The sequence below is a fragment of the Ranitomeya imitator genome, chromosome 1 (genome assembly GCF_032444005.1).
Source record: "Ranitomeya imitator isolate aRanImi1 chromosome 1, aRanImi1.pri, whole genome shotgun sequence".
NCBI lineage: Eukaryota > Metazoa > Chordata > Amphibia > Anura > Dendrobatidae > Ranitomeya > Ranitomeya imitator.
Window position 1 is genome coordinate 446,114,019 of NC_091282.1, and position 25,877 is coordinate 446,139,895.

At 41.7% G+C, this 25,877-nt stretch overlaps 1 protein-coding gene across 1 annotated transcript in view; it reads left to right on the top strand.

Annotated features, from left to right (window-relative positions):
* The window catches only part of SLC1A1 (solute carrier family 1 member 1), a 104,588-nt gene that overhangs the window by 54,640 nt on the left and 24,071 nt on the right, over window positions 1-25,877 (top strand). Inside the window, exons 2-7 of the mRNA XM_069764185.1 lie at window positions 601-741; window positions 8,498-8,590; window positions 9,715-9,829; window positions 21,567-21,609; window positions 24,126-24,230; window positions 25,095-25,279. Coding sequence (XP_069620286.1) covers window positions 601-741; window positions 8,498-8,590; window positions 9,715-9,829; window positions 21,567-21,609; window positions 24,126-24,230; window positions 25,095-25,279 — 682 coding nt within the window. The remainder of the gene's footprint in view (window positions 1-600; window positions 742-8,497; window positions 8,591-9,714; window positions 9,830-21,566; window positions 21,610-24,125; window positions 24,231-25,094; window positions 25,280-25,877) is intronic.

A 25,877-nucleotide genomic window follows, 5' to 3' on the forward strand; every position in this document is an offset into this window, starting at 1 on the left:
GTTGCGTTTTGTTGCGTTTTACGCCGCATGCGGCGTTAGGGCGCACCTGCCTGGGCGCGTCAAACGCAACATGTTGCATTTTTCGGGCGGCGCCGACCTTTTCAAAAACGCATGCGTCGTGCGGCCCTATCTTTTAACATTGGCGCCGCATGGGCCGCATGTGCATGCGTTTTGCTGCGTTTTTGTTTGCGTTGTGCGTTGCGGCGACGACGCTGCGGCGCACAACGCAAATGTGAACTTAGACTAAGTTGTCACTTCTTATACACTGGCCACCACCATTCAGTATATAGCTATATATAGAGAGAGAGTCAGACACAACACCACACGCACAACAGTGGTGGCTTGGGTAAGTCATTGGTGGCACTCACCACTAAAGATCCAACGTCTTAATTCAGTCCATGCGTCTACATGTACTGAATAAGGATGCTTATTGGACACAGGGATTTGTGAGGTCTCAGCCAAGTAGGTGGGTGTCAGCCGAACAATACGCATTCATTTCTTGAACTTGTTCAATGCATTGTGAGTTATTCTTAGTATATATTATTTATGCTCAGTATTTTTTACATGTTAAGTAAGATCTTAAATTTTTTCCTTTTTAAGGTATTGGACTTGGGGTATTGGTTCGTGAATATGGAAAACTGTCCAATTTGGACAAGATCTACTTTGCATTCCCTGGAGAGATCTTGATGCGAATGCTAAAGCTCATCATTTTGCCATTGATTGTATCCAGCATGATCACAGGTACGTCGTATATAATGTTTTTGTTTAACATAATTCGGTCAGCCTCTCTCTCCTGTCTTACTAGCTGAATGTGCATATACAATTAGGTACAGAAATATTCGGACAGTGACACAAGTTTTAGCATTTTCACTGTTTACCAAAATGTATTCAAGATATAATTATATAATCAATATGGGCTTAAAGTGCAGTCTCTCAGCTTTAATTTGAGGATATTCACAGCCTAAATGGACAAAAGGTACCTTCACACTGAACGATATCCCTAACGATCCGTGACGTTGCAGCGTCCTGGCTAGCTATATCGTTGAGTTTGACAGGCAGCAGCGATCAGGATCCTGCTGTGCCATCGTTGGTCGGAGCAGAAAGTCCAGAACTTTATTTCGTCGCTGGATCTCCCGCAGACATCGCTGAATCGGCGTGTGTGACGCCGATTCAGCGATGTCTTCACTGGTAACCAGGGTAAACATCGGGTTACTAAGGGCAGGGCCGCGCTTGGTAACCCAATGTTTACCCTGGTTACCAGCGTAAACGTAAAAAAAAACAAAAACACTACATACTTACATTTCGGTGTCTGTCCCCCGGCGCTGTGCTTCTCTGCACTGTGTAAGCGCCGGCCGGAAAGCAGAGCACAGCGGTGACGTCACCGCTGTGCTTTCCGGCTGGCGCTCACAGTCAGTGCAGAGAAGCACAGCGCCGGGGGACAGACACTGGAATGTAAGTATGTAGTGTTTTTTTTTTTTTACGTTTACGCTGGTAACCAGGGTAAACATCGGGTTACTAAGCGCGGCCCTGCGCTTAGTAACCCGATGTTTACCCTGGTTACCAGGGGACTTCGCATCGTTGGTCGCTGGAGAGCTGTCTATGTGACAGCTCGCCAGCGACCACACAGCGACGCTGCAGCGATCGGGATCGTTGTCTAGATCGCTGCAGCGTCGCTAAATGTGACGGTACCTTAACAGTTTAGGAATTACACCTCTTCAATAAGTAGCAGTCTCTTTTTAAAGGGACCAAAAGCAATTGAACAATTAACTCAAAAGCTCTTTGAACCCTTTACCATCCAAGCCTGTTTTCACCTTCATGACCAGGCCAAATTTTACAATTCTGACCACTGTCACTTTATGAGGTCATAACTCTAGAACGCTTCAACGGATCCCACTGATTCTGATAATTTTCTTTCGTAACATATTATACTTCATGATAGTGGTAAAATTTGTTTGATATGACTTGGCGTTTATTTGTAAAAAAAAAAAAAAGAAATTTGTGGAAAATGTAGAAAATTTTGCAATTTTCAAACTTTTAATTTTCATGCCCTTAAATCAGAGAGTTATATCACCCAAAATAGTTAATAAACAACATTTCCCACATGTCTGCCTTACATCAGCACAATTTTTTAAACATCATTTTTTTGTTAGGCAGTTATAAGTGTTTAAAGTTGTCCATCGATTTCTCATTTTTCTAACAAAATTTGCAAAACCATTTTTTTAGGGACCGCATCACATTTGAAGTGACTTGAGACGTCTGTATGACAGAAAATACCCAAAAGTGACACCATTCTAAAAACTGCACCCCTCAAAGTGCTCAAAACCTTATTCAAGAAGTTTATTAAACCTTCAGGTACTTCACAAAAATTAATGGAATGTGGAAAGAAAATATGAACACAACTTTTTTTCACAAAAATGTTACTTTAGACCCAAATTACTTTATTTTCACAGGGACAACAGGAGAAAATGGACTCCAAAATTGGTTGTGCAATTTCTCCTGAGCACTGCAATTCCCCATATGTGGGAGAAAAGTGCTGTTCGGGCGCCCAGCAGGGCTCAGAAGGGAAGGTGCACCTTGAACCCTCAGGTGCTTCACATAAATTTATAACTTTGAGCCATGAAAACAAAAAATCTAATTTTTCCACAAACATGTTCTTTTAGCCTGAATGGGTAACAGGAGACAATGGACCCCAAAAATTGTTGTGCCATTTCTGAGTACGCTGATACTCCATATGTGATGGAAAAGTACTGTTTGGGCGCATGGCAGGGCTCGTAAAGGAAGGAGCGCCATTTGACTTTTTGAACGCAAAATTGGCTGGAATCATTAGCGGACGCCATGTCGCGCTTGAAAAGCAATTGATGTGCCTAAACAGTGGAAACCTCCCACAAGTGGTGCCATTTTGAAAACCCCCAAATAATGTATTTTGAACCTCCAGGTGCTTCACAGAAGTTTCTAATGTTAACAACCTGTGAAAATAATTTTATTTTCACAGGGGTAACAAGAGAAGTTTCACCATACAATTTGTTGTGCAATTTCTCTTGAATACGCCGATAACCAATATGTGGGTGAAAACTGGTGTTTGTGTGCACTGCAAGGCTCAGAAAGAAAAGAGTGACGTTTTAGAATGCAGACTTTGATGGAATTGTGTGAGTATCATGCATTTGAAGAGACCCTGGCGTGCCTAAACAGTGGAAAACCCCCACAAGTGACCCCATTGTGGAAACTAGACTCTTCAAGGAGTTTTTCTAGATGTGTGAAGAGCACCTTGAACCACCAGGTGCTTCACATAATTTTACAACGTTGATCTGTGAAAATTAAAAAAAGAATTCTACAAAACTGTTGTTTTAGCCCCAAATTTCTTCATTTTCACATTGATAGCAGGAGAAAATAGACTCCAAAATTTGTTGTGCCATTTCTTCTGAGTACACCGATGCCCTATATGTGTTTGAAAGCTGCTTTTGAGGCAGAAGGCAAAGCTCAGAAAGAAAGAAATGCATATTGGAGATCAGATTTTGCTGGAATGGTTTGAGGGTGCCATGACACATTGGCAGAGCCCCTGAAGTTCCAGAACAGCAGAACCCCACCCTCATCATTTTACAAACTACACTTCCCAATAAATTGATCTAGTGGTGCAGTGATCACCACATGTGCCTCACAGAATGTTATACTATTGGGTGGTGAAGAAAGTATAATTGCAATGTTACCACTAAAATGTTTTTTGCCCCAAGTTTTTAATATTTCTAAGGGCTAATAGGAAAAAAATGAACCTGTTTGTTGTAAAAAATTTCTCCTGAGTATGCCAATACCCTACATGTAAACAAGAAATACTTTTCAGGCACAGAAGGGCAGGAGCGCCATATTGTAGCTCAGATTTTACTGTAATGATTTGCTGGTGCCATGTTCCACTGGGAGAGCCATTGAGGTGCCAGAATGGCAGAACGCCTCATAAGTGACCCAAACAACACCTTTTGATGAATTAATCTAGGGTTGAAGTGATCACCACAGGTGTGTATTGACACAACAGATGTGTCACAAAATTTTATACCATTGGGCATTTAAGAAAAAATAATTACCGTATATACTCGAGTATAAGCCAACCCGAATATAAGCCAAGTCCCCTAATTTTGCCACAAAAAACTGGGAAAACTCGAGTATAAGCCTAGGCTTGAAAATGCAGCAGCTACCGGTAAATGTCAAAAATAAAAATAGGTACCAATAAAAGTAAAATTAATTGAGACATCAGTAGGTTAAGTGTTTTTTAATATCCATATTGAATCAGGAGCCCCATATATTATCCATACCATTCATGATGGGCCCCATATAATGCTCCATACAAAATATGCCCCATATAATGTTCCATACAGTTTATGATGTGCCCCATAAGATGCTCCATATTAAAATATGCCCCATATAATGCTGCACAAATGCTGATTATGGCCCCATAAGATGCTTCATAGAGACATGTGTCCCATACAATGCTGCACAAATACTGATTATGGCCCCATAAGATGCTCCATAGACACATTTGCCCCGTATAATGCTGCACAAATGCTGATTATGGCCCATAAGATGCTCCATAGAGATATTTGCCCCATATAATGCTGCACATGGCCCCATAAGATGCTGCATAGAAATATTTGCCCCATATAACGTTGCACATGGCCCCATAAGATGCTCCATAGAGATATTTGCCCCATATAATGCTGCACATGTCCCCATAAGATGCTCCATAGAAATATTTGCCCCATACAATGCTGCACAAATCCTGATTATGGCCCCATAAGATGCTCCATAGACTATTATGCCCCATATGCTGTTGCTGCGTTTAAAAAAAAAAAAAATCACATACTCATCTCTCGTCGCTCAGAACCCCGGCACTTGCTATATTCACCTGTCCCCCGTTCCACCGCTGAGCGCCGCTGTGTCTTCTGCGTCATCTGCACTGACTGTTCAGGCAGATAGCGGTGCGCACACTAATCGCGTCATCGCGCCCTCTGACCTGAGCGTCACTGCAGAGGACGCGGAAGACAGAGCGGCGCCGACAGTGGGACAAGTGAATATGCCTCCGTTATACTCACCTGCTCCTGGCGTGGTTCCTGCAGGTCCCTGGTTCTCCGGGCACTGACAGCTTCTTCCTGTGTTGAGCGGTCACATGGTACCGCTCATTACAGTAATGAATATGCAGCTCCACCCCTATGGGAGTGGAGTCGGGTCCATATTCATTACTGTAATGAGCGGTACCATGTAACCGCTCAATACAGGAAGAAGCTGTCAGCGCCCGGAGAACCAGGGACCTGCAGGGACCGCGCCAGGAGCAGGTGAGTATTATTAGACAGCTGCCGCTCCCCCTTCCCTGCCGACCCCTGGGAATGACTCAAGTATAAGCCAAGAGGGGCAATTTCAGCCTGAAACAATGGGCTGAAATTCTCGGCTTATACTCGAGTATATACGGTACATTTTTACTGCAAATAATTTTTTTTTGCTCCAGATTTTACATTTCCACACTGGGAAATGGGTAAAAATGGCACCAAAATTTGTCCCACAATTTCTGTTGAATGTAGAAATACCACATATGTGGCTGTACAATACTGTTTAGCCATACGCAGAGACTCTGGAGGGACAGAGCGCTATTTGCCTCCTGGAGCCCAGATTTTCAAAGAATAGTTTGCGGACACCATAAACAGAGCCCCTAAGTGTCATAAGAGCAGAATTCCCTCGCAAGTGACCCCATTTTTGAAATTATACCCCTTTGGTAATTTATCTACAGGTATAGTGACGACATCCACACAGCCTCCATCTGCTTCATAATAGGAAATTTTCTACCTGGGGTTCCATCTGAATCATGTGTTTCAGAGATTTGCAGAGAAAGCCCGCTGTAAGAGCAGAGCGCAGAATAACTGTGAGCCTTGATGTAGTCTTTGGGAGGCAGAATTAAAAAATCAACAGCAGGTGAACAGTTGATTTTATCTATTTTTTGCACAGTTCATCGTGCAGTATAAATGATTAGGCGACTTTTTTTCTTTGGGTCGGTGCGATTACAGCGATACCAGATTTATATAGTTTTTTATGTTTGGCTGCTGTCACACACTTCTAGTTTTTGCATCGCCACATTTTGAGAAATATAATTTTTCCATATTTCTGCTGACAGAGTCATGTAAGGGCTTTTTTTCTTGCGGGACAAGTTGACGCTTTAATTGGTACATTGGTACTGATTTCGGTCACATAATTTTTTTTATCGCTTTCTATTCCAATTTTTGGGAGGCAGAATGAACAAAAAACAGCAATTCAGAAAAAAATTTTGTTGTCTTTTTTATGCCATTACACATGTGGTAAAATTAATAAGGCAGCTTTATTCTTCGGGTCAGTGCGAAGAAATGTTGGTATTAAATACCCAGGCACAAAAATTAATGATGGGCAATCATGGCTTCCATTGCCACTGGGTCACTAGTGATTATTGATGACGTGACTGAAGACAGAGGCGTCCGGATTAATTCTGAATCGTACAGAGTTATACTTTCCACTCAGATTCAACCAAATGCAGCAAGGTTGATTGGACGGTGCTTCACAGTACAGTTGGACAATGACCCAAAAAATACTGCGAAAGCAACCCAGGTGTTAAAGGAAAAGAAGTATAATATTCTGCAATGGCCAATCACCAGATCTCAACCCCATTGAGCAGCATTTCACATGCTTAAGACAAAACTTAAGGCACAAAGACCCTCAAGGCAAAGCATCAGATTGGAGGAAACCCAACGTGTGGTCATGTTCATGGCTGCCAGACTTCAAGCAGTCATTGACTGCAAAAAATTCTCTACAAAGAAATAAAAAAGAACATTTTATTTATGGTAAAGTTAATTTGTCGAATTACTTTTGATCCCTTGAGATGAGGAGGCGTTGTAGAAAAACGGTTGCAATTCCTAAACATTTCACAGGATATTTTTTTTCAGCTTTTTTCATTAAACCTCAAAGTCTACACTTCAATTACATCTCAGTTGTTTCTTTTTAAATAAAAAATAGTGGCATACAGAGACGAAATCATGAAGATCCGGTCACTGTCCAAGTATTTCTGGAACTAACGGTATATTTGAATCGGAAGAAAGGAATATTTTGCTGCTGGACACATTCTAGAGCCAAAAGGCCCAGGCATGTTAGATTTTAACATTTGCTTTCAGTACTCTATGTGGATGGCCAAGGTTAGGTTTTAATCCAGGACCCTGTGGTCCAAGTGCTAATTTCTGAGTAGTTGTAATTTACTGTGCTAAATTCTTGCAGTAGGAACACACAATTAAAGGTACCTTCACACTAAGCGACGCTGCAGCGATACCGACAACGATGTCGATTGCTGCAGCGTCGCTGTTTGGTCGCTGGAGAGCTGTCAAACAGACAGTTCTCCAGCGACCAACGATGCTGGTAACCAGGGTAAACATCGGGTTACTAAGCGCAGGGCCGCGCTTAGTAACCCGATATTTACCCGGGTTACCATCGTAAAAGTAAAAAAAACAAACACTACATACTTACCTTCAGCTGTCTGTCCACGGCGCTCTGCTTTCCTGCACTGACTGTGAGCACAGCGGCCGGAAAGCAGAGCGGTGACGTCACCGCTGTGCTTTCCGGCTGGCCGGCGCTCACAGTGCAGAGAAGAACAGCGCCGGGGACAGACAGCGAAGGTAAGCATGTAGTGTTTGTTTTTTTTACTTTTACGCTGGTAACCAGGGTAAACATCGGGTTACTAAGCGCGGCCCTGCGCTTAGTAACCCGATGTTTACCCTGGTTACCAGTGAAGACATCCGCTGGATCGGCGTCACACACGCCGATTCAGCGATGTCTGCAGGAGGTCCAGCAACGAAATAAAGTGCGGGACTTTCTGCAGCGACCAACGACATCACAGCAGGATCCTGATCGCTGCTGCCTGTCAACCTGAACGATATCGCTAGCCAGGACGCTGCAACATCACAGATCGCTAGCGATATCGTTTAGTGTGACGGTACCTTAAGTCTAAAGAGATGAGCAGATTAAGCTGCAGTGGTGTGTCATGAGAACAGTCAGTCAATAGGCTCCTAGTCTCTTGCCAGCTACACTGGTATTACCACTAAGCCCAGTGATTGGCTGCTGCAGTCATTTGGCTGTTGTTGTAATGTCACCGCTGCAACCTATCCACAAAGGTGGAGATCAGCAGCAGATAGGCAGGGCCTGCGGTGAGTGAGTGAAGTGTATTCTATTATTTTATAGTGGGCAAACCAGTGATAAAAATAGAAAAAATCCTGAAAAACTCCTTTAAATATGTGTTAAAACTTAAAGTTTTGCTCAAAGGTTTGCTTACATTACTTGTGATTTCAGCAGATTATTTGAAACTACTTTGGTTATTAAGTTTGTACATAAAAAGTTAAAAAATTGGTAGCGGGGTTGACCAACAGCATTACACTGAGTCGGTATTCCATGACCATTTGTCAGATCAGAGCTGTCATAATAACCGTATTTTATTATTCACTCTGCTCAGGTGTTGCTGCTCTGGATTCCAGTGTATCTGGCAAAATCGGTCTGCGTGCGATTGTGTATTATTTCTGCACTACCGTCATAGCTGTGATTCTGGGTAAGATGGTATATTTTATTGGCTTGTATATTGTAGTTTTCACAGTTACGCTTGTAGCTATATAGAGAGCTTCTAATTAGCACCTATATAACATTATTGGGTTTTCTGTTACCTAATTTGACCTTCATTTGCCATCATAGCTAGTGCACGCTTCTCAGCTCGTGCTCGCTCTACCTGGTTATTACCCTTTTGTCTATAATCTCACCCCCTCCATCTACAGACTCCATCTTGTTACTCCTATGACTGAGAAATGAGCCTGCATGCAAACATAAAGGGGAACTGATTGTCTCCATGTGTATCCTGCTTTCTGTGTATTTCACGTCAAATAGCCAAAACAGGAGGTAAAGGCATAGCACTGGGTACAGGATAACAGGAGCCAGGGAAGATTCGGACGGGCAATTATATGGCCCATTCTCACATCCACAAAAAACAGCGCTACTGCAGTTACTGCAGTAAGTATTTTGGGGAATTCCTTTCTTTGGAAAGGGCATGCCTAGCACTAATTTTGGCACTGTCCTGGAAAACCCCTATAACAGCTTAATTTTTAATGCTCTTCTTGACCATCCACCAAATTCAGATGATGGTTATGACTTTCATGATATTCCAGGTAAGCTATCATATTGGTGGAAACTGCAATTTCCCACTGAAGCACATGCCCATTAAATGTGTGGATATCAACTCAAAAAAGAAAATAATAAGGGGATCACTTGTGCTATATTATAAAGGAAGGATCCAACTGTGTAAAAAAACACAGTCAATAATAAGCATAAATACAATATTGTTTCTAGTGGTATGCAATATTAATAAGAATAACACAAAAATTAGTAGGTTACCATTATTTTGGTTGAAGAAGAAATATGTTATTCCAATGTTGCCATCTTCTACTATATAATGGAATTGAGTGGGTTATTTTGGCATGTATAGATTCGTAAAGAATGCGTGACTATATTCCTTCACTAACTTCTGAAATGGAAGGTATTAAGTAGATTTCGATCTTGCTGCTATTAGATTTTGGACTACCACAAAATATGAATATTGATAAGCTTATACGTTAGAGGTATAGTGTCTAAGTTTAATGATAAAAGTGCAATCTGCGGATAAAATTGCATGTATTATCCCTCTAGGAATTGTTCTGGTTGTGAGCATCAAACCTGGAGTGTCTCAAAGTGCAGATGATATTGACAGGACAGGGAGTACACCAGAAGTCACCACTGCTGATGCACTGCTTGACCTGCTACGGTAAGAGAAAAGTACTTATTGTTACAAAAGTTGCATTTATTTTCTTTACTTGTGTCCCAAAATATGCAATTTATTTTTCAATAGCATTTAAGCTACTAGATATCTGACATACAAAAAGTTAAAATAGTGTTTTAGGTGTGATTTTCATATTGCCCACACCTGTTACTTGCCACAGGTGAGTTTGAACAAGCATCACATGCTTGAAACAAAGTTTTTTATCCACAATTTTGAAAAGGTGCTAACAGTTTTGTACAGTTCATTTTGGGGATTTTGTGTGAAATTTTGTCCAATTTGCCCTTTTTTTCTCTGTATTTTTTGTGCTCTTCTACTACACACAAAGGAAATAAATCTGTGTAACAAAACGTGTAATTGCACTAATTTTCTGGGATAAATACTTCATTTTCAAGGGTACCAACACTTTCGGCCATGACTGTATTGTTTAAATCAGGCTTTTGTGTTAAATGTATTTTGGAAACATTTTTGGCAACTGTTTTTTTTTTCTTCAATATTATAATCTTTATTAAAAAAAAAGATAAATCTTGCAATTATCATAGTGGCCACTGGGGATTTTGTAGACTTTAACTTCCTGTTGTTTCAGGAAATAACACATTTACATTAGCAGCAATGTACAGACCTCTGACCCTATCTTTTTATTGAAGCATATAATGAGCATGTGCAAAAGGTCATTATGAATGGAGGAGAAGTAGGGTCAGCTGCATCACTATTGTGAATGGTAAATTCTGTGTAATCCGCTGTGTATAGAGGTGTTATCAGTCATTGTTATCCTGCCACTGCTTATAAGGAGCCTTGCTGAAAAACTGTTCTTGAAAGGACAAATTATGAGTCTAAAATAGCCCAATTGACTATTGTGAAAAATGCAAGGTTACTCATTTTGTTTATTAAAAAGGAATGTGATATGAAAAAAACATAACCAAAAATTAATGAATAGTATATATTTGTAGTTCTTGTTAGCTATTAAGTTATTAGGCCTTTATACCAGAAGATAAGTGGCAAAGTTCCTAGCTCCGAAACCTACCTCCACTAATGTGCTTATTAAAACTCCATGTAACATTAGATAGCTAGCAGCCAAACTGTAGGTCAGCCAGCAGTTATCTCTCCAACTGCTGTATGCACATGAATGCTTGCCCGAGCAGTCATGTGCTATCAATGAGAGGAGAGAAAGCCACTGTCGGACACCTCAGATGTGACTTATCATCAAAAAAAAAATAAAGCACCAGTCTTTTCATTTCACAATACCTGATTTTTCTCTCTCCATCATAACTTTCTGGTCATTGTGGTTCTGACTTCTGGGACTCCCAATGATCCTGAAAACGTGGGGAATGCACGAGTTCCTTTAAAGAGAATATGCAAACAATGGCTTTTTTAGGCGTATTCTGCCTGGAACCCACTTGAAAAAAGACTAAAAAAAAAGTAAATAAACATATGCACAGAAAATGTCAAAACAATTTGCTGTGCATATCCTCCTTTTTGTCACTTCAGGCTTTAAAGGCCGTGAAGCAGCTAGAAGAAGTGAACTGTCCATTCTTGTAGCAGCTTTGGCTTGGAAACCACCAGTGTTTTATACAATAGAATCTAATATATAATTGCCTAGAATACTACTTCCTGCAATTTGTGCCAACTTCCGTGGCTTTGTCCGGAGCTAATGTCCGGAGCTAATGTCCGGAGATAAGTGACGTCAACAGTGTCCAGTGTCTGATTGGTTGCCGCCTGCTGCGAGCGACCAATCAGAAACGTGCCGTACTGTGACACACTCCGCCCGCCATTTTGGTGTGATTTTTGAATTTTTACCTCACAGCAAGTTTCTACTGCGTGGAGGCGGGCCCAGTGACGTTGCTCTTCAAGCTCCTGCCGAATATCAAGTATATATGGATTCTAGACTCCCGATTCTTTAGAATCGGGCTGCCATCTAGTGTAAAATAAAAAGTCACGCAAGAGACTTCAAAAAGACATCAGAAAGGACTTTTCAGGAAATTAAAAAATAAGTGGTAACTCCAGCTTCTAAAAGACCACCGTCTGTGCATACTCTGGGCTGAACAGGAGCATATGTCTTATCCGAGCATTTTCCCAGTTTAGATTATTCAAAGACACTTTTTGAAGTGGTATTTAGATGTGGATGGATTTTGAAACACTTCCATTTCATGTAAAAAGATTTTGGGTGAACATATTCTTAGGGTGTATGCACATGACGTCTTTCTCAGGCGGGTACGCTTCACAACCCCAGTGAAATAGCACTTAATAAACTAAAAAGAATGAACATACGCATTACAGCTTAAAAACGACTTGCTTTTCAGCTTTTTTAACTCCTTCATTGTTTCCAAAGACGTGAAGCAGTTAAAAGAAGTGACCTGATTATTCTATAAGCAGCTTTCGCATTACATAAAAAAAGTACTAGAAAATAGCAGTGACACCAAAAGTGCACAACAAAAAAACAAGCAAGGGTTAATTCTAAAGCAAAAAATAAAAAAAGAATGGCACTGGGGTACTAAATCACCACTTCTCAGACACGGATCCACATCAATCTGAACTCCGCAGTAAAATAACAGCTGGTAATGGTGCTTGCACGAATTCAGGACAACTCCGAATGAACACTATGGGTCTGTGCACACATTGCAGATTTGCCTCCGGATTCGCAGCACTTTTCTATCCGGTTTACAGTACCATGTAAATCTATGGAAAACAAAATCCGCAGTGTACATGCTGCGGAAAATGCCGCGAGGAAACATTGCGCTGTATTTTCTGCAGCATGTCAATTCTTTATGCGGATTCTGCAGCATTTTACACCTGTTCCTGTATAGGAGTCCGCAGGTGGTAAAACGCAGGTGAAATCTGCACAAAAAACGCTGGAAATCCACGGTAAATCCGCGGGTAATTCGCAGGTAAAACGTAGTCTCACATGTCCTGCACGTCTAACCTTTGTCCATGGCACTTATGTGAATAAAGGACATTTGGATTTATCTTCATGCTGGTGAGTGTTACACTTTTTTCTTTATATTGTTCACAACAAAAAACAACTGAAAAGATACCGAAAAAGACATTTCATTCACAAGACACTGATGTTCCCTAATGCGTCTTCTTTTTTGCAAAACTCACCAGGCATGCCTGCGTCTAAAATATATGTCATGTGCGCATTCCCTTAGGATTTTTAACATGGATTTTAGAGCAGATTCTGCTAATAAAAGCACATGTATAAACACATAAAATACTCACTGAATACACATTCTATTGATTTCAATGGGAAATGGTCTTAAAAAGGACAAATAGTGCTTTCCCCACAATTTTTTTAGCATTTCCCATTAAAATCAAAGTTTATTCAGAGAGTATTCTAAACTGTTTTTGATGTGGATATCGGAGCAGAATCAGCAGATCTGCTACAAAATCCACATGAAAAACTGCTTCAAATATGCTTTTGTACACTGAGTATTTTTGCTGAGTTTTTGGAGCAGAAACTCCAAGTCTTTGAGGAGAATTGAGATAGTTTCTGCTCAGCTTTCCCTACAAAAGCTCCTCAAAAATCATGTGCCACATACACTAAGATTGCTCTTGATCCAACGAGTTCTTTCTCCAGCATGGAGAAAAAAATGCGTGAAAAACATGAAAACAGCATAAATATCTGAAGTTGATGATTACTCATCTAGTAAACATACTATTATATTGCTAGTGTGTTCTTAGCTCCTGTTACTGTAGAGTCAGCAGACACAAAGACAGCAAGATGATAACCAATTTGTAGATTTTTATAATAGCTTTTTCCAAGTATGAATATGAATACTAGAGTAATTTCAATGAATAATAAAGCTGTATAATATTTTATTAAGACAATACTTTTTTCTTGTTATTATAGGTAATTTCCAACTTAAATTACCTTTACTAGGAAAGCGGGTACATTGTGCCATAAATTCGGCGTACTTCTTTAGCATAGCTTGGCAGTTTCTACTATCTCTACAATCAGGAGATACGACTAGGTAATCTTAGAGATAACAAGTGATGAAAAGCCGAGAAAGCTGTTGTGAGTAAAGGTTAATTTACATTAGCCGGCCGACGCCACTAAATAATCAGCTACTTGTTTGCCGGTTAGCGGTCATTTAATAGTCTTTATACACAGGAGGAACGCGTTTCAGAAGAATGATCAGTAAGAGTTCCTCAGCAGCACAGGTCCTGTTTACACAGAATGTTGTGCTGCCAAGAATGATGATCTGTTGTGCATCTTGTTTACACTGCATGATTATCGTGAAATTATCTTTCCTTAGATTGCTTTCGTGATAATCATGCAGTTTAAACGTCTCTTAGGCCGGTTTCACACGTCAGTGGCTCCGGTACGTGAGGTGACAGTTTCCTCACGTACCGGAGCCACTGACACACGTAGACACAGTTAAATCAATGCATCTGTGCAGATGTCATTGATTTTTTGCGGACCATGTCTCCGTGTGCCAAACACTGAGACATGTCAGTGTTCGTGGGAGCGCACGGATTACACGGACCCATTAAAGTCAATGGGTCTGTGTAAAACACGTACCGCACACGGAGTCCGTGTGCCGTGCAGGAGACAGCGCTATTGTAAGCGCTGTCCCCCCCACTGGTGCTGAAGCCGCGATTCATATCTTCCCTGCAGCAGCGTTTGCTGTAGAGAAGATATGAATAATCGTGTTTAAAATAAAGTTCCATGTGCCCACTCCCCTCCCACACCCTGTGCTGCGCCCCCTCACTGTTATTAAAATACTCACCCGGCTCCCTCGCTGGCTGGCGCTGCTTCCTGTCCTGGCCGCACCTTCTACTGTATGAGCGGTCACGTGGGGCCGCCAATTACAGTCATGAATATGCGGCTCCACCTCCCATAGGGGTGGAGCCGCATATTCATTACTGTAAATGAGCGTGCCCACGTGACCGCTCATACAGTTAAAGGTGCGGCCAGGACAGAAAGCAGCGCCAGCCAGCGAGGGCGCCGGGTGAGTATTTTAATAACAGCGAGGGGGCGCACAGGGGGTGGGATCATGGATCTTTATTTGAAACACGATTATTCATATCTTCTCTACAGCAAACGCTGCTGCAGGGAAGATATGAATCGCGGCTTCAGCACCAGATGCAGGGGACAGCGCTAAACTTTAGCGCTGTCTCCTGCACGGTGCGTGTGGTACCCACGTGTGCCACACTGATGTGCCACAGAAACGCACCAGCACACGGACACGGATAATTCCGGTACCGATTTTTCCGGTACCGGAATTATCTGGTCGTGTGAGACTGCCCTTAAACAGTGACTGCACAAAAACGAGCTCCAATTAATTAGTAATATAGGAAATGTTTCATCAAACAAAGTAAACTATTGTTCAAAAAACTTTTTTCTGTTAACTGTATTTTTAAAAACATTTTGATAATGTTAATTTTTAATTGCCATATTACCACGTATATTAAAAATGCTCCAATTTACTCACTGTTCACTAACCCTAATACAAGACTCATACTGCCTGTTCTGCAATTTTCAGCAGTCACATGTACAAGTACATAGCCAAAAATAGAGTAATCCATTTCCACAAAAAATTCCTTAGCATATTTCCCAGAGGAGCATTGGAGCTTTAAGTCTCCTCACCTCGGCATGCTTAGCATGTCAATCTCAGCAAGGAGAAACGATACTTCTTGGATATCGGTCGGACGCCTCTCACACAGCCAAACCAGATCTCCACTTTGCTCTGATGAGGGGCAGTACCCCGAAACACAGTGTCTGCAAATTGAGATTCTGGTTTGGCTATTATCCTAAGTCATGTGACAAGGCTCGTTAAAAGGTCGACATTGACTTGTAGGATTGCTACTTTCCAATAGGTGGCACTAGAGCTCTAGTTCTTTTTCTATCTGAAGAGACAATTTGCATAATTAGCATATTTCCCAGAGGAGCATTGCGGCTTTAAGTGTCCTCATCTCGGCATGCTTAGCATATCAATTTCCGCAAGGAGAAACGATACTTCTTGGACACAAAAAAGTCCGAAAGAGAACAGTCATTGTGAGGAGGGAAGCTGTGATCATCTCCTATTGAGAATGATGGATCCAAATTTATCAATTATATATATTTTTTTATCTATCCTAATAATCCAGGCTGTCTGTAAGGCTGGAGTCACACATAACGTATGAAAAATCGGTCCGTTTTTCCCGGCCGAGAATCGCAAAACTGTTCCCTGAACAGTGATCCGTATGTCATCAGTGTGCAAAGCGACAATGCGATTTTCCTGCATCTAAGGCCTCTTTCACACTTCAGTCTTTTGGCGTCAGTCAAAAACCTCCATTTTCCTCAAATAGCGGATCCGCCATTTTTTTTTGGCGGATCCGCTATTTTCCCATTGACTTGCATTAGCGACGGATTGTGGTGGATGGTTGTCCGTTCCATCCGCCATGCGACGGATCCGTCGAGATTTGGCGGACGTTTTCTGAAAATAGACGGACATTGAAACGTTTTTTGTCAACGCCGAAATGGCGGATTGCGACGGATCCGTCGCTTCCGCCATTCCATAGAATGGCCGCCTATGGGCGACGGATCCGCCACAACCGTTTTTTCGGCGGATCCGTCGCCCCAATCCGTTTTTTCAATTGCGCATGCTCCAAAAAGTAGATACTTTTCCCAGACAACCCCCAAGTAATGGATCCGTCAAAAAAACGTTAGAACCGTTTTCTCAACAATTGTGATGGATCCGTCAATCCGTCACTATGTCGGTAGTGACTGACGCCAAACAACTGAAGTGTGAAAGAGGCCTAAGCATCCGTGTGACATCTGTATGGCATCCGTATGGTGAGATTTTCTCGCCAGCCTGTAAAATGGACATATGGATCCATGGCCTCAAATGTTCGTGAAAAGATATATACAGTCTTTATATACAGTATATATACACTGCTCAAAAAAATAAAGGGAACACTTAAACAACAGAATATAACTCCAAGTAAATCAAACTTCTGTGAAATCAAACTGTCCACTTAGGAAACAACACTGTTTGACAATCAATTTCACATGCTGTTGTGCAAATGGAATAGACAACAGATGGAAATTATTGGCAATTATCAAGACACACTCAATAAAGGAGTGGTTCTGCAAGTGGGGACCACAGACCACATCTCAGTACCAATGCTTTCTGGCTGATATTTTGGTCACTTTTGAATGTTGGTTGTGCTTTTACACTCGTGGTAGCATGAGACAGACTCTACAACCGACACAAGTGGCTCAGGTAGTGCAGCTCATCCAGGATGGCACATCAATGGGAGCTGTGGCAAGAAGGTTTGCTGTGTCTGTCAGCGTAGTGTCCAGAGGCTGGAGGCACTGCCAGGAGACAGGCCAGTACACCAGGAGATGTGGAGGGGGCCATAGGAGGGCAACAACCCAGCAGCAGGAAAGCTACCTTAGCCTTTGTGCAAGGAGCAACAGGAGGAGCACTGCCAGAGCCCTGTAAAATGACCTCCAGCAGGCCACAAATGTGCATGTGTCTTCACAAATGGTTAGAAACCAACTCCATGAGGATGGTCTGAGTGCCCGACGTCTACAGATGAGGGTTGTGCTCACAGCCCAACACAGTGCAAGACGCTTGGCATTTACCACAGAACACCAGGATTGGCAAATTCGTCACTGGCCCCCTGTTCTCTTCACAGATGAAAGCAGGTTCACACTGAGCACATGTGACAGACGTGACAGAGTCTGGAGATGCTGTGGAGAGCGATCTGCTGCCTGCAGCATCCTTCAGAATGACGTGTTTGGCAGTGGGTCAGTAAAGCTGTGGGGTGGCATTTCTTTGGAGGGCCGCTTAGCCCTCCATGTGCTCTCCAGAGGTAGCCTGACTGCCATTAAGTACTGAGATGAGATCCTCAGACCCCTTGTGAGACCATATGCTGGTGCTGTTGGCCCTGGGTTCCTCCTAATGCAGGACAATGCCAGACCTCATGTGGCTGGCGTGTGTCAGCAGTTCCTGCAAGATGAAGGCATTGAAGCTATGGACTGGCCCCCCCATTCCCCAGACCTGAATCCGATTGAACACACCTGGGACACCACGTCTCGCACCATCCACCAATGTCACGTTTATTCCAGGTCTGGGAGGAGATCCCACAGGAGACCATTCGCCGCCTCATCAGTAGCATGCCCAGGAGTTGTAGGGAGATCATACAGGAACGTGGAGGCCACACACACTACTGAGCATCATTTCCTTGTCTTGAGGCATTTCCACTGAAGTTGGATCAGCCTGTAACTTCATTTTCCACTTTGAATTTGAGCATCATTTCAACTCCAGACCTCCTGGGATATTAGTTGCGATTTACGTTGATCATTTTTAGGTTTTATTGCTCTCAACACATTCCACTATGTAATGAATAAAGATTTACAACTGGAATATTTCATTCAGTGATATCTAGGATGCGGGATTTTAGTGTTCCCTTTATTTTTTGTGCAAAAGCTTGGACACACCTTCTCATTTAAAGATTTTTCTGTATTTTCATGACTATGAAAATTGTAAATTCGCACTGAAGGCATCAAAACTATGAATTAACACATGTGGAATTATATACTTAACAAAAAAGTGTGAAACAACTGAAATTATGTCTTATATTCTAGGCTCTTCAAAGTAGCCACCTTTTGCTTTGATGACTGCCTTGCACACTCTTGGCATTCTCTTGATGAGCTTCAAGAGGTAGTCACCGGAAATGGTTTTCACTTCACAGGTGTGCCCTGTCAGGATCAATAAGTGGGATTTCTTGCCTTATAAATGGGGTTGGGACCATCAGATGTGTTGTGCAGAAGTCTGGTGGATACACAGCTGATAGTCCTACTGAATAGACTGTTAGAATTTGTATTATGGCAAGAAAAAAGCAGCGAAGTAAAGAAAAATGAGTGGCCATCATTACTAAGAATTGAAGGTCAGTCAGTCCGAAAAATTGGGAAACCTTTGAAAGTGTTCCCAAGTGCAGTTGCAAAAACCATCAAGCTCTACAAAGAAACTGGCTCACATGAGGACCACCCAGGAAAGGATTCAGGTCTGGGGAATGGGTGGGCCAGTCCATAGCTTCAATGCCTTCATCTTGCAGGAACTGCTGACACACTCCAGCCACGTGAGGTCCAAAGAAATAAGTTTGGCTAATTATTGTACACATACACTATGTCCAGGAATTAAACCTTTGTGCTAAAGGAAACACTTGTTGTTATTGCCCTCCAGGAAAAAAAAAACATCTTTATTGTTAAGGAATTCTTATGTGTTGTGTAAGTTAGTGTTATTTTCTGCAAATAAGGCCTCACTCAGTGAGAAAACAGCATTAGGACTAAGTTTCAGAGGTTCAGATTACTTTTCTATACCATGGACTAATTGTCCATGTGAAAAAATTTGCAGCATGGACTTATCGCTTCCTTATTTCAAATGAGACTTGTTCATTCAAGTTGGTGAGTGCGCAAAAAAACTGATCCCGTATGGATCATCCATATAGCATCCAATTTGTATGGATATGTTACTATTATTAACATTGTTAATTGTATTCACTGCTGAAGTATAAAAATGGTTGTCATAATTATGACAATACAGATGGATGAAAATCTTTTATATGGTTACAGTGTGAGAGTTAAGTATTTGATTGCTTTATTATGGAGGGAGTTGAAGCTCTGAGTTGCCAAGCGAGAGCCTCAAAATCTTAATGATTTAGAGATGATCTGCAATGAGGAGTGGACCAAAATTCCTCCTGACGTGCGCAAACCTCATCATCAACTACAAAAACGTCTAACTGCTGTGCTTGCCAACAAGGATTTTGCCACAAAGTATTAAGTCTTGTTTGCCAGAGGGATCAAATACTTATTTCTCACTGCAAAATGCAAGTAAATTTATATAATTTATACAATGTGATTTTCTGGATTTTAGTTTTGATTTTTTATCTCGCAATTTTAAAATTAACCTACTATTAAAATTACTTTATATACTCGAGTATAAGCCGAGAATTTCAGCCCATTTTTTTAGGCTGAAATTGCCCCTCTCGGCTTATACTCGAGTAATTCCCAGGGGTTGGCAGGGGAGGGGGAGCAGCGGCTGTGTAATAATACTCACCTGCTCCTGGAGCTGTCCCTGGTTCCTGGGCACCGGCAGCTTCTTCCTGTAGTGAGCGGTCACATGGTACCGCTCATTACAGTAATGAATATGGACCCAACTCCACTCCCATAGGGGTGGAGCCGCATATTCATTACTGTAATGAGCGGTACCATGTGACCGCTCACTACAGGAAGAAGCTGCCGGCTCCGGGGAACAGACGTGCAGGGACCGCGCCAGGAGCAGGTGAGTATAACGCAGTGCACGATATTCACCTGCTCCTCATTCCACCGATGGGCGCTGCTGTGTCTTCCGTGTCCTCTCCAGAGACGCTCAGGTCAGAGGGCGCGATGATGCGATTAGTGCACGCCGCCCTCTGCCTAAACAGTCAGTGCAGAGGACGGGGAAGACACGCGGCGCCCATTGGTGGAACGGGGAGCAGGTGAATATAGCAAGTGTTGGGGCCTAAGAGGTGAGTATGTCATTTTTTTTTTTTTTTTAATCGCAGCAACAGCATATGGAGCAAATGTCTGTATGGGGCCATGTGCAGCATTATATGGGGCACATATCTGTATAGGGCCATGTACAGAATTATATGGGGCAAATATCTCTATGGAGCATCTTATGGGGCCATGTGCAGCATTATATGGGGCAAATATCTCTATGGAGCATCTTATGGGACCATGTGCAGCATTATATGGGGCAAATATCTCTATGGAGCATCTTATGGGGCCATAATCAGCATTTGTGGAGCATTATACGGGGCAAATATCTGTATGAAGCATCTTATGGGGCCATAATCAGCATTTGTGGAGCATTATATGGGGCAAATGTCTGTATGGAGCATCTTATGGGGCCATAATCAACATTTGTGCAGCATTGTATGGGACGTATTTTGTATGGAGCATCTTATGGGCCCATCATGAACTGTATGGAGCATTATATGGGGCTCCTGATTCAATATGGATATTCAAAAACACTTAACCTACTGATGTCTTAATTAATTTTACTTTTATTGGTATCTATTTTTATTTTTGAAATTTACCGGTAGCTGCTGCATTTTCCTACCCTAGGCTTATACTCGAGTCATTAAGTTTTCCCAGTTTTTTTGTGGCAAAATTAGGGGTCTCGGCTTATACTCGGGTCGGCTTATACTTGAGTATATACGGTATAGACTGTTCATGTCTTTGTCAGGGGGCAAACTTTCAAAATTAGCAAGGGATGAAATACTTATTTCCCCCACTGTATGTGACCGTACCACTATTGTCACCTTCACAATTCACAGAATTGAAGGATAATGCAAATAACTTCAAAACATGTACAATTGGTTACAATTTTCTTTTCCAAAAACATGGTATTCCAATGTAATATTACTAAATGCTAGAAAATTATTATTATTATTATTATTATTATTAACAGTTGGAGACTGGAGATGGGTTTTTGGCTGTGGGAGTTACTACGACATATATTATTTGGATTTATTGCACCATTTTTAGATGGGATTGATGTCTCAATTAATTTTACTTTTATTGGTATCTATTTTTATGTTTGACATTTACCAGTAGCTGCTGCATATTCTACCCTAGGCTTTTCAACGTTACAGTAGTAGAACAAGTGTAGACATATCCATGTTGTTTGTCTATTAACAAGTCATTATTATTGTTATATCGCTTTTTATTGAACATACACTTACCTCTTAGGAATATGTTCCCAGAAAATCTTGTCCAGGCATGCTTCCAACAGGTAAGACAATGCCCTGTATTTATTACCATCAGTGCTGTATAGCCATTTCTTATTTGCTGTACGGGGTATGTTACTATTTTAGAAGATTTTGTTTATACCATGCTTTGTTCTTGGCAAACATAACGTCTTGAGAAAGAACTTGATAATTTAACTTTGAGGGTTAAGCTGAGCTGTTGCATAATGTGTTAATATATCTTAGTAAATAAAAATTAAAAATATAAAAATTTTATATTCTGGCAAATTTGACATTTTCAGGACATTTGACATTTTCTGGAGGAATCTAGTAAAACGGTTAAAATATAAAAAAATCACATTGTACTCACTGGTTATGATATATAGATATAAATACTGTATATATCAATGAACTTGAGTGATGTTAGGCTACATTCAGACTAGCGTTGTGCGCCGCTGCGTCGGCGACGCAACGCACAACGCATGCAAAAACGCGGCAAAACGCACGCAAAAACGCTGCGTTTTGCGACGCGTGCGTCGTTTTTTGCCAAAAATCGGACGCAAGAAAAATGCAACTTGTTGCGTTTTTTTGGTCCGACGCTTGCGGCAAAAAAGACGCATTTGTCGCAAAACGCAACAAACAAAAACGCATGCGTCCCCCATGTTAAACATAGGGGCGCATGACGCGTGCGTCGCCGCTGCGTCGCCCGACGCTAACCCGACGCACACTAGCACAACGCTAGTCTGAACGTAGCCTTAAAGAGTTTTTATGTCATGTTTTCAGTTTGTAAAGCTGTTTTTATCTGAATGTAAGCAATTTCCACAGTTTACAGACCTAAAAATGATTATTAGCAGGTCCTTTTCCCCCCCCTGTCCACAGAGATGAGACACAGACAATAGAGAAAACAAATGATCGATAGAACGATCATCCATAAGATCCCTCTGCAATTCACTGTTAGGTGAAAATGGTCCTTAACAACTTCCTAAATCAGCATTACAAGAAACCTATCTGCAAAAGGACTGAACGATGTATTGTAATGCACCTACTGTATGTACCTTTGAGGTTTAAATAATTTAGGAAGGGGTTGATAAAATTATTTTCTCAAGACAACCGTTGTCCATATGACCTGTATTCTGCTGTGACCACTTATCATCAGAGGTCCTCAGACAAATGTCTGATTAACAGGATGGATGTTTTAGAGATAGGTTTGCCTTCTGAAACAGCCCTGAAATAATATTATAGAAGACCTTTCACATTGATGATGTCTGACAGGCTTGTGGGGAAAGATTCAACATACCTTATAATCCAATTATTAAAATCCCTCCTCATTCTGGGCTTCGGAGTCCAGTGGGTGGTGCTACACCGTGTCTTATACAAGGAAGGCTGACACTGAGTAGGACCGCCCACGGGACTCGTAATCCCACAGTCAGCAGAGATTTCAATGAATAAGTGACAGGTTATACTGAATATTTTCACACCAATTAAGGTACCGTCATATTAAGCGACGCTGCAGCGATATAGACAACGATGCCGATCGCTGCAGCGTCGCTGTTTAGGTCATTGTGTGGTCGCTGGAGAGCTGTCACACAGACAGCTCTCCAGCGACCAACGATGCCGAAGTCCCCGGGTAACCAGGGTAAACATCGGGTTACTAAGCGCAGGGCCGCGCTTAGTAACCTGATGTTTACCCTGGTTACCATTGTAAATGTAAAAAAAAAAACAGTACATACTTACATTCCGGTGTCTGTCGCGTCCCCCAGCGTCAGCTTCCCTGCACTGTGTAAGCGCCGGCCGTAAAGCACCGCTGTGCTCTGCTTTACGGCCGGCCAGCGCTGACACAGTGCAGGGAAGCTGACGCCGGGGGACGTGACAGACACCGGAATGTAAGTATGTACTGTTTTTTTTTTTTTTTACATTTACAATGGTAACCAGGGTAAATATCGGGTTACTAAGCACGGCCCTGCGCTTAGTAACCCGATATTTACCCTGGTTACCAGTGAAGACATCGCTGAAGACACGCCGATTCAGCGATGTCAGCGGGTGATCCAGCGACGAAATAAAGTTCTGGCCTTCTAGCTACGACCAGCGATGTCACAGCAGGATCCTGATCACTGCTGCGTGTCAAACACAACGATATCGCTAGCCAGGACGCTGCAACGTCATGGATTGCTCTCGTTATCGTTCTAAAGTTGCTCAGTGTGAAGGTACCTTTAGTTATAGATCTTCCCTGATCCTCCTGCTCTATGACATGATGCCTACAGGTCACAAAGTAGTCCCAACTAATTAGTAGTTGAATGTAAATCTAGACAAAAAGCTCTCTATAAGCAGAAGTGTGGCGACTGAGCAATTCGGGGATGTAACAAATAAAATCTAAACAAATAACTAAACTAAAAAAAGTAGCCTTTTCATTCATTACTTGATGTCATGTCTAAAAAGATTACTATTGATAATTCTCTCATGTCCCAGAATCAGCCTTTATGTCAGCTTGCTCAAACACGACCATTTATGTGTCTTTTTTATATACTTTTGAAGAGCAAAAGACAAAGAACATTTTCTATTACAGTACAAGACCAAGCGTGAAGAGATCAAACCATCAAAAGAACCTGACAAAAACAGCACCATTGAGAAGAATGATACTTTCAATCTGTTTGCGACAGAAGAACCGAAGGTAATATGCAGTTTCTATTAAAATGTATTATATTGATGTAATGGATGTCTAGCAGAATGAATTCATGTTAAACCAGCTAGCTTAATGAAGTATCCATTTTTTGGGCTTACATGGTATATTATTATTTTAATACATCTTTTCAAAAATGCAGAATGTAGAAAAACTGAAGTGGCATCTGGACTATGCAATAGTCAGCTTAAGGCACAACTCCATTGTCACTGCGAATAAAGCAACTCTAGAAGGCAAATGTGCTGCATGTTCCTTGGTAGCTCTTGGGTGTGGGTACAATGTATATCATTATAAAGTGTATGATTTATAGATAAGTCATGTGATGATTGGACCTGACATTAAGAGTAGTCTCTATAGCATACAGAATGCAGTACAGGCAGCAAGGTGTGTAGAAGAAAGCAGCATATATAGGTGAGGTGGAGCATACATTCATGTGTATGATGAGACTTATGTAGAGGAGCCACGGAGACACCATCACGTGTTTCTCAACGCAAGCAGTGAATAGCCAGGCTGTCTGTGGATGGATACCATGCTTGGCATAGGTGGTTTTCCTTTATTGGATGTTTTCCTTTATTGGATGCTGCCCTTCACTTGGTTGTTCCTTCCCGGGGAAAGGCCTGGCTATTCACTGCCTGCGTTGAGAAACATGTGATGGTGTCTCCGCAGCTCCTCTACATGCATTTGCATATTTGGGGGCAGTGTTCTGGATCACTGCGTTGAGAAACACGTGATGGTGTCTCCACGGTGTTGGATGTTTTGGTCTCCACGAGGTCAATCATCCGTGCCTTTATATGATGAGACTTATAACAGGCAGTCTTATACTTTTTAAAGTCAGGATTATTTTTACCTTTGCAGAACAAGACAAAGGAATACAAAATTGTTGGTCTATACACTGATGGAGTCAATGTCTTGGGCCTCATCGTTTTTTGTATCGTATTTGGAGTTGTCATTGGAAAGATGGGAGAAAAGGGACAAGTTTTGGTGGATTTCTTCAATGCACTAAATGATGCAACGATGCAAATAGTCCAGATCATCATGTGGTACGTGATGGTCAAAATGCCTTTTCCTTAAATAAGTAGTCATATGTAACATAGTAACATAGTAACATAGTTAGTAAGGCCGAAAAAAGACATTTGTCCATCCAGTTCAGCCTATATTCCATCATAATAAATCCCCAGATCTACGTCCTTCTACAGAACCTAATAATTGTATGATACAATATTGTTCTGCTCCAGGAAGACATCCAGGCCTCTCTTGAACCCCTCGACTGAGTTCGCCATCACCACCTCCTCAGGCAAGCAATTCCAGATTCTCACTGCCCTAACAGTAAAGAATCCTCTTCTATGTTGGTGGAAAAACCTTCTCTCCTCCAGACGCAAAGAATGCCCCCTTGTGCCCGTCACCTTCCTTGGTATAAACAGATCCTCAGCGAGATATTTGTATTGTCCCCTTATATACTTATACATGGTTATTAGATCGCCCCTCAGTCGTCTTTTTTCTAGACTAAATAATCCTAATTTCGCTAATCTATCTGGGTATTGTAGTTCTCCCATCCCCTTTATTAATTTTGTTACCCTACTTTGTACTCTCTCTAGTTCCATTATATCCTTCCTGAGCACCGGTGCCCAAAACTGGACA